This window comes from Monopterus albus, unplaced genomic scaffold (assembly GCF_001952655.1).
Source record: "Monopterus albus unplaced genomic scaffold, M_albus_1.0 scaffold172.1, whole genome shotgun sequence".
Lineage (NCBI taxonomy): Eukaryota > Metazoa > Chordata > Actinopteri > Synbranchiformes > Synbranchidae > Monopterus > Monopterus albus.
The window spans coordinates 139,140-147,693 of NW_018128052.1; the positions used below are offsets into that span (position 1 = coordinate 139,140).

The 8,554-nt window shown below is 40.2% G+C and overlaps 1 protein-coding gene across 3 annotated transcripts; it reads left to right on the plus strand.

Moving 5' to 3' along the window:
• The first annotated feature begins 11 nt into the window (after positions 1 to 11).
• LOC109969263 (uncharacterized) lies at positions 12 to 8,127 on the plus strand. Of its 3 annotated transcripts, none has more exons than XM_020615991.1 (12): positions 12 to 201; positions 2,060 to 2,232; positions 2,639 to 2,809; positions 3,010 to 3,184; positions 3,646 to 3,740; positions 3,837 to 4,042; positions 4,133 to 4,247; positions 4,366 to 4,548; positions 4,807 to 4,913; positions 5,230 to 5,344; positions 5,480 to 5,648; positions 5,809 to 8,127. In XM_020615991.1, exons 1-12 carry the CDS (start codon positions 40 to 42, stop codon positions 5,977 to 5,979), a joined length of 1,842 nt encoding a protein of 613 aa, XP_020471647.1. In that variant the 5' UTR covers positions 12 to 39; the 3' UTR covers positions 5,980 to 8,127. The 3 variants fall into 3 exon arrangements, with proteins under 3 accessions (XP_020471647.1, XP_020471648.1, XP_020471649.1); XM_020615992.1 differs by having other exon boundaries at positions 5,233 to 5,344; XM_020615993.1 differs by lacking the exons at positions 5,230 to 5,344; positions 5,480 to 5,648; positions 5,809 to 8,127 and adding an exon at positions 5,040 to 5,209.
• Positions 8,128 to 8,554: the final 427 nt, after the last annotated feature.

Genomic DNA, 8,554 nt, shown 5'->3' on the forward strand with positions numbered 1-8,554 from the left:
GTGTGCAGGCTGGTGGAGGGAGACATATTCAGGATAGGGATGCACCTTGAGGACATAAAGGAGATGTTAGATAAAAATATGTGTGAGCAGATTTCTCCACCTCATTCGTCCTCCACTCCCACACCCATGACAGAGATGCTGCATGTGAGGCCCACTCCTCTCTACATGCCCACACCCTCACCTTCACCATCCATGCATGAGGTACTCACACACACGCCCACTACCTCACCAACCCTCACTTACAGTACCGTCGTAGTTTTTACCATATAATAAACTCAAGGTTTAGTAGCCACAACAGAACTTTACCAATATGATCAATTAGAACTAAAATGATAAAATCACAAGCTGACACAATGGTGATGATACGGAAATATTATAGGAATATTTTAAATTATTACAGTGGCATCGTAATGTACATACGAGAATCCAGGTGTCACTGTAATGTATTGTGCTTAACTCTATCAGAGATGTTTTAAGTGAGTGTATTACATATTTCCTTAGATTATGGACCAGCACACACTGCCATGAAACTATTGGACAGTTGTGTTTTAATAAAAGCACGTAATTGACAAAAGCACACATACAGTATAATTGATATTTCAAAAACATAAAAATGGTTAGTTTGAAGACAAGTGCTGTTATTTTATTTTTTGACTTAAAGACAATCTTCACCAATTTTCAGTGAGGTTCTAATAATTATAGAATTCTATCTAAATCATATGAATCTCACCTCCCTCCATGCTTCCTGTAGACAGAAATAAATGCCCGTTTGGTCTCTTATAAAAATTTGCCTGGTGACACTAAATGAATGACATGTTTTGCATCAAATCAAACTCCATCAGATGATGCAGAGCATGCCATTTTGAGTCACAGATTTTTGCAGGAGACCAAACAAGTGTTTCTGTGTAAGAAGCATGGACGCTCTATAATTATTAAAACCTTGTCGACAATTGACTAAGTTCATCTTTAAACAGCTGTCACAACTTTGCTGACTGTTAACTCAATTCACAATGTACAGTTATGCAAGACAAAAAAGTCAAAGGAGTTAAGAAAAACAAAATAGATAGGATCTCCTTTCAGAGCAAATCTGTTCAAAATGGGTAGATCTTCATTTTTGTATGTGTGCCATTGTGATTGCCATTTATTTTTTTGGGACTCTGAGCACACTGCATTTATCCATTTTTTGGAGAAGTGCCTCCCTAACCTCAATGGTCTCAAGTTTGTCCATTTCTACCTGGGCCCTCAACTCCATCTCCTTCTCAAGCATTGAATGAGTCACAGTTTATCATGGCAGAAACCCTTCTGCTTCTTCTCCTCCATTTCTAGCCTGGTGACAATGATCCACTAGGATCTAAAAGTCCCTCAGGCTGTCTATCTCTTTGTTCCCTTGCATCATTTTGCTCCAGGTGCAGCTGTTGGAGACCATCACTGTTTCCTTTTTCTTTGCTGTCTATCTATTGGCCATATCCTCAGTGCTCTTCAGTGTTGTGCTGAGCTTCGGCAGGGCACATCTTTGAAAACTTTAGGACCCTTTGCATGTTCTCTTCTTCTTTGCCTCTGCGTGGGCCCTTAATTCTTTCTCCTTCTGAATGATGTGGTTCAGCTCCAGAATTTTGTGGTGGAAGCTTTCTACCTGTTTTTAAGCTCAGCATTGAGTGTCTGGATTGTACTGTAACTAAGGGTTCATGTGAGTTCCCTCACACCCATCTCCTCCAGTTTCTGCATAAGTTCATCTGCAATGATGGCCTCGTCTGCTTTGGCTTCTGCCTTGGCCCTCCTGCAAAATTAATGATATTTCCATCAGCTGTAGTTTGTGTTTGGTGAACGCGGTGAACATTATACCTTGTAAAGGTCAGCATGTTAGCATTGTCGTTCTGAACTTGTTGCTTTGCTTACACTGCACTGAATGTAACATCTATACAGTATGAAGGCTCTGCTTTTAAAAGTGTAGCCACACCCTACACCTTAATTCATAACAAATCCTCTCCTGGAAGAAATGCTGAGTGTGTGGGTAAGATTACACTAACTGCAAATTATCTGACTGGGTTTCATGTTTCAGGGGTCAAGTGTAGGTTTTTCCAATGTGAGCTATCAGATGGGGAAACAAAAAGAAGAAGAGGAAGTGGAGGCAGCCAGTGAGGTTTGTGGAGATGGTGGACTGGAGCAAAGCAGTGAGGTTCTAACAGTGGACTCTTTCATGAGAAATAATGGATGTAACAGTTGCTCTTCATGGTATGTATTTAAACTCCATTAAAATTACTGTATAATGTAATAATATTTTTATTGTATGAATGCAGCATTTGGAAGCTAATGCTCAGATTTTGTTTCTTCAGAATATTCTTTTTTTTTAAATCTAATAATAGTGATTAATCAATATATTTATTTTTAATGTTGTAGATGTATAAGTAGATTAATTGAGTGAATCCTCTGCATAAAAATAACTTATTTTGCGTGTATGTTCCACTGTCACTGTTGTGGTGTCTGCATGTGTGTCTGCTCTTGCTGAAACAACAGGCATGTTCTCATCCTTCCTTTGTGGGAAGATCGTGTTTCAGATACAGTGTTGGTCTTAGGTTCCTCCATGCAGAGGGAGTGTTTGGCTCTATGTGAGCAGGTTGTCTTCTTTGTCCTGTTTCAGGAGCCCACAGGGCTCTCAAGAGGACGTGGACATCCAGACAGCTAAGGATGAGGAGGGGGATGAAGAGGAGAGGAGATCTGTCTTATCAGTGGGGAGAGATCATGGTAACATCTTAGCTTACCTGAGTGAATCCAGTACAAACTCAAGACAGAGGGACTGGACACCTGAAAGGTCAGTTTTTATGATGCTAAATATTGCATGGCTTATAAAAATAATCTGTCTTGTACTCCTGTCCTGCTGTAAGTGGCATACATTTGGATACGTATATACGTAAACAAAGCCCTTACCCAGCTCCCTTCCTCTCACCTGCACACAGTGAAAGATGTCTCACCAGTAATATTTGCCACTAACTAGCTCTTTGTATATTGTAGTTATAGTTGTGGCAGTTGTGGCACCAGTGATAGTGTCTTGAACCAAGAGGATGAATGTGAACTGGGTGATTGTGTGAGTCCAGCTGTGGAGGTCTCCTGTTCCTCTGCTGCACCCAGAGGCTCAGACACCCACTGCCTCCCAGGGTGTCCTCTCACCACCTCATCTATATCACAGGTCAGTCAGAGATAAAGGCCAAGGTGTTTGACAACTGTAGTCGCTTCCAAGTCCCACAGCTTGGGTTTATTTGAACTTTTTGTTATGCAACAGGCTTTCAGTGATGCCAGTTTACACCGATTAGCCATAACATTATGACCACTCACAGATGAGGTGAATAACACTGATTATCTTATTTTCAAAATATTCCATTTGGTTTGGATCTACTGTACATTAGTCTCTTTGAAGAAAAACATTCAGCGGCTATAGAGCTGATATCACACATAGAATGGAGAGGTTGTTGAATTTATCTAAAAAAATTCTCTCTAACTAGTTTTTCACTGAATGGTGGACACATTTGTGCTTTTCCTGACAATAGAACTATGGAAGCAAACAGATTCACAGGTGTAAGTTACAGTAGTGTGTATGATGCACAGGCAGGCTTCTGTATTTGAACTGATGTTGTGTTTTCTGGGGTGCAGCGGATTGTCAGCCCAGAAACAGACAGTGGGTTTGGGAGCTCTTATTTGAATCAATCAGCCTCTGGGTTATTTCAACCAAATCTGCTTACAGAAAGGTACAAATCTATATAAACAGTGCTCCAGTGTCACTATCTACAGTTCACATGGGTCCTGGTATAAGAATAACTGAAGGCAAATCTCTCCATCTACAGTGTCCAGTCCCATAATGATGGTTTAAGTAGCTCAGACAGTGAGGGCTCCTGCTCCAACCTGCAAACCACTGTCCGTTCAGCTTGTCTGACCACTCAGCGGTGGGCCAGCTCCCACCCATCTGTTCAGACACAGTCCTGTGGTGCAGCAGCATCAGTGGAGTGGTGGGTGGAGAGCACCACTAAGGAGCCTTCAGTCAGGCTACAGGGTGAACAAACACTTTCATAAACAAGTTATTATTTGATCTTATCTGGTAAATACTAAAATGATGAACTCTTCTTCACCACTGACCAAACAGGATCTGATTCAAGTCACCGTGCGCAGCTCCATCATTGTGTATCTGCACCTGTACTCAGCACCACCATGGATACAGAAGAGAGAGGCAGCCAACTGTACTCCTGCTCTTGTAACAGGTTGGTATGTTAATAAGCAACCAGTGGACTACTGCACTGCTGAAGACTAAAACTTTCGACTATTCTTATACACAGTGAACATTTGAATATGTGTATCCATATGTTTGTGTGTGTTTAGTGAGGCTATCCTGGCCTTGCAGTCAGAGGTGTCCAAGCTGAAGAAGGACCTGGAGGAGGGCTTAATCCAGCTGCCTCACCTAGCACAGAAGATGGACTATCTCACCTCCAAATACAGACAGGAACGTCAGGAACACCGGTCTAAAACTAGAACCAGGACACACCAAAGACCAGCCTCTACCAGGTCAGAATCTGATCCTGATGGGCAGTGAATGAATAGAAGGAGCATTAATAGGCTTTATATATATAATGTTTTTATCTGGATGATGTTTACAGTTATTATTTATTGGATAACCACAAAGCACTTCAGCAGTGTAAATCAAGTGCAAAAAAATTGAGGACAAATATGAGCTCTAAAAGTCAGCAATAAACCATCAGAATTCTATCATGTTATTACATTAAATCATTAATATGGCCATTTTTGTTACACTGTAACCTCTAGTGTGTGGAAGCCAACAAGCAGCAGATCAAATGTGAGTGATTCGATTGCTAGCCCAGCAAAAATAGAGGACTGGATTTCTTCAGATGTGGACCTCAGCAAGAGTAAAGGTACTATTAAGCAGCTAACAGTGAAGTCACTCTCAGTCTTTGTCTGAGTTTGTCTCTGCATCGCTGTGGGCAGACCTTTCTTCACAACATCCATTATAAGTTTAATTATTTGCTCCCACTGTACAGACAGTGATGACACTGCAGGTGCAGAGACCTTGCTGCAGTTCCACCATTCACCAGCAGGGAGCAGGAGAGGGAGCACTGTCCACTGTGGACCCCAGTTTCAATACAGCAATATAAAAACCAAAACCAGAGTTGTAAATATGCACAGTGTTGTATATAATTAGTGTACATACCATAGTTCTTGTCATGTCAGCAGCTGTCCTGGAGGGTTTTTACTCCAAAGAGAGGTGGTCTCTCCACTCCTCTCCATCTCTCCAGAAGCCACTCCTGCAGGTCAGCTATGGCTCCTCCAGCAGCCTTCCAGCCAGGTAAACACACGTCTAATGTGTAACACAAACATCACTCACTGAAAGCAGACAAGTATTTATCAGCAGTTCTCCCAAATAAAGTGAATGCATTTTACAGTTCTACTAAACTGGAATCATTCTTTTTCTTTAAACCAGCTATAAAGTGAGGGAGCCGCCATTGCAGTCCATTACCCACAGCAGGAAACGATCTACCCAGTCAGACACAGCGCTCCTGCCCAGCAATGTGTACTTCCAGTGGACACTGTCCCCTGACTCAGGACACTCAAAGACTGGCACCGGGACAGGCACACGCAGAGGGAGCAAGGTCAGATGTCTCCTCTTCCCACATGCATGTCTGCTGAGCAGTGTGACATCCTAGAGTTTTTTATTAATATACAAGAACATCTGTGGTGCCTCTCAGAAAACAGCCAACAATTAGTCATTGCTGTGAAAAATAATCATGTCACGCAGCTACTCTTTTGTAGGAGGATGACATGAACAGAACTCTGGACCAGGCTATTGACATGGCCCGCAGCATCAAGAGGACCACTGACCGGATGGCCAGGAGGCTGTCAGCTGACCTGGCTAAAGCTCATCTGTACAGGAAACTGCACAACACACAGCCAGTAGGGGGCAGGAAACACCATGCATTGTAACACCCAAAATAGGGGCCAGCTAATTATCAGTCACAAGTGAAGGGAATGTCTGATGTTGAGTTATTTAAGCACCTGTTTGTGCTACTGCCTTTGTACATAGTTGTATATTTATAATAAACAGAAAAAAGCCTGAAATCACTTGAATCACACTCAAAATGAAACAGGTGAATTTCTAACCTTACCTGTTTTATTGTAAGCTTTTTAAAAAAAAATTTAAACAAGATTAATATATTTGTTTGTGGAAAGTATTTTGCTTATATTTACATATGATTTTAAGTCTAAGTTACTTAATTCTTTGAAAAAAAATTGCCCAGCATCTCAATTTTATCTTTACCAGTGTGTTAAATATATCCAGAACAAATGCTTTATACCCATTAGAAAGCAGACTGACTTTCTGATGTAACATGTTTGATAGGGTGAATACTACATCAGTATAGTTTGATATAATGCTCAGACGTTTATCAGTAATGTACAGTACTTATTACTAAAAAGTGAAGGGCATTGTCACAGAAGGAATGCATTTTTTTTACAATGTTTGTGTCAGACAATGTGTCATCTAATCCTTCTGTTTTCTTATTTTATTTTACCTGATCCTCAACTATTTTCTATCTAATATCAAGCAGCCACAGGGTAAACAGATCATGTGAAATCACATTAAATCTACAGTTAGTCAGACTGGTAATATTGTGTTTCAGGAAAATCCCTTTATGTATGCCTTTTAGTTCAAATGAGTATCAACTTTTGTGCTTTTAGCCAATATGCTCATTTTACACTTCTGATGTCCCTGTTGGCTTTTGGGTGATTGCGACACAGTGTCTTCTTACTGAGTTTTTGTTTATGACCCTGTTCATGTCCGTCATAGCTTGTTGCTGCATTCAGTTTTTGTTGTGGAGTATCAAATTTCTCTGTTGCTCTAAGGAGGTATCAGGAAAGAAGATGTTTCCAGAAAACATTTCTGAACTGTCCCCTCAGATTGTTCAAAGAGCAGGTTCTCGGTGTTCACTCACCTGTAGGCATCAACACAGCAGATGAGTGCAGTTTCTCACACATTTACTGTAATCACAAGTACAGAATCACCTCCACATATGAGGCCATAAAAATAAAAACAACACCGGGTGACTGTCTGGAATTTAACATTTCAATGACTCATGACTTGTGATTAATACCAGTTTTAGTTTTAACTGATGTAGAATAATCCCACTACTGAAGAATTTAATCTCAAATTTATTTCCTTTGTAGTAAAGATGTTGAGCAGTGTCTGTGAAATGATGTTTTTGTTAGTCATTATTGTGTAACTGTAATGTGCACCAAAGAAATGTTCTTTTAGTTGTTTCTCAATGAAAGCACATACTGGAATGATGTGAAACAGAAGCCTTAATGTCCCTGAAGGGTGGGGGTGGGGGCCTACTCACATCGTAGGGACACAAGTGTGTTTGCACAGTCGCATTGACATAAATGATTACATCTTAGAGTGATGACTGGCAAGTAGTCGTTATTATATAATTGAATAACAATAATATAGCTCATCACTATTCAGTCCACTGCAGCATTTCCAAACAGTAATTCTATTGTCATTCTACCATCATTTACTCTGAGTATATGGTTTACGTACAGTATCTACCAGACCTTATCTGAGGCAAGGGTCAAAGGAGAAATGATATTGCATATTGATCACACTGTAAAGCACAAACTTGTGATTCTTTGCTTGATAGCTAAATAAAATTAACTCAACTTACAACGTTGTAAATAAGGAACCCAGCATCTTGTTTTGGCACTGCCTCAACTATTTCCTTTTTGTGGTTCTCCCCAAAGTTTCTTAAATTTCTCTCTTAAAAAGGTCTAAATGAGAGGTTTTGTTTTTCCACAATACAGGGATATCACCCTTCTATGTGAAGTTGACATATGGTGTGTGCAGCCTTTTCTTCTAAATATCTTCAGGGGAAAAGATATAGTGCTTCACATTTGTTTTACAAGAGTTTGTTCAAAGCTGGTCCTTAGGGATCTCCCCAGCCCATCTTCATTATACACACCTGATGCAAATACTGGCCTACTGGGAGTTACACAAGATATTATTCTAACCTACCAGGCAGCAGCATGGATTTTAAAAACTTTGTTACTTTACTTGAAACAATTTACTCATACAGTGCAGTAATTCTCCACAGTACAATAAAGATTCATGTAATATGTCATACTGTCTGGACTTCTTCTAGTTTTCTTTGCCAAAGGCAAGGGGTTATGTTTTTACATGCATTTGTTGGTGCTTTTTTTTTTTTTAGAGGTAGCCTGTAGAGCAATTAATTATATTTTGGTGCTGATCTGTACCATAATTTAGATGCAGGAATTTTTTAAATGATTCCTCACTGTTGTGAGTGCTGAAAAGTGCGGTTGACTGTATGTGAGCCCCCTTGTGGTGAAAGTGCACAGCTGTGCTGCTGGAGCACTTACAGTTTTCATCCTAGGACTGGTATTATGCCACTTTGATAAATGTTGACATTTTTTCAGGTGACAGTAACAACTTAGATTGAGAATACATGGTCAGTCTATCTAAGTAATGCCAGTTTGGACATTTGTTCCA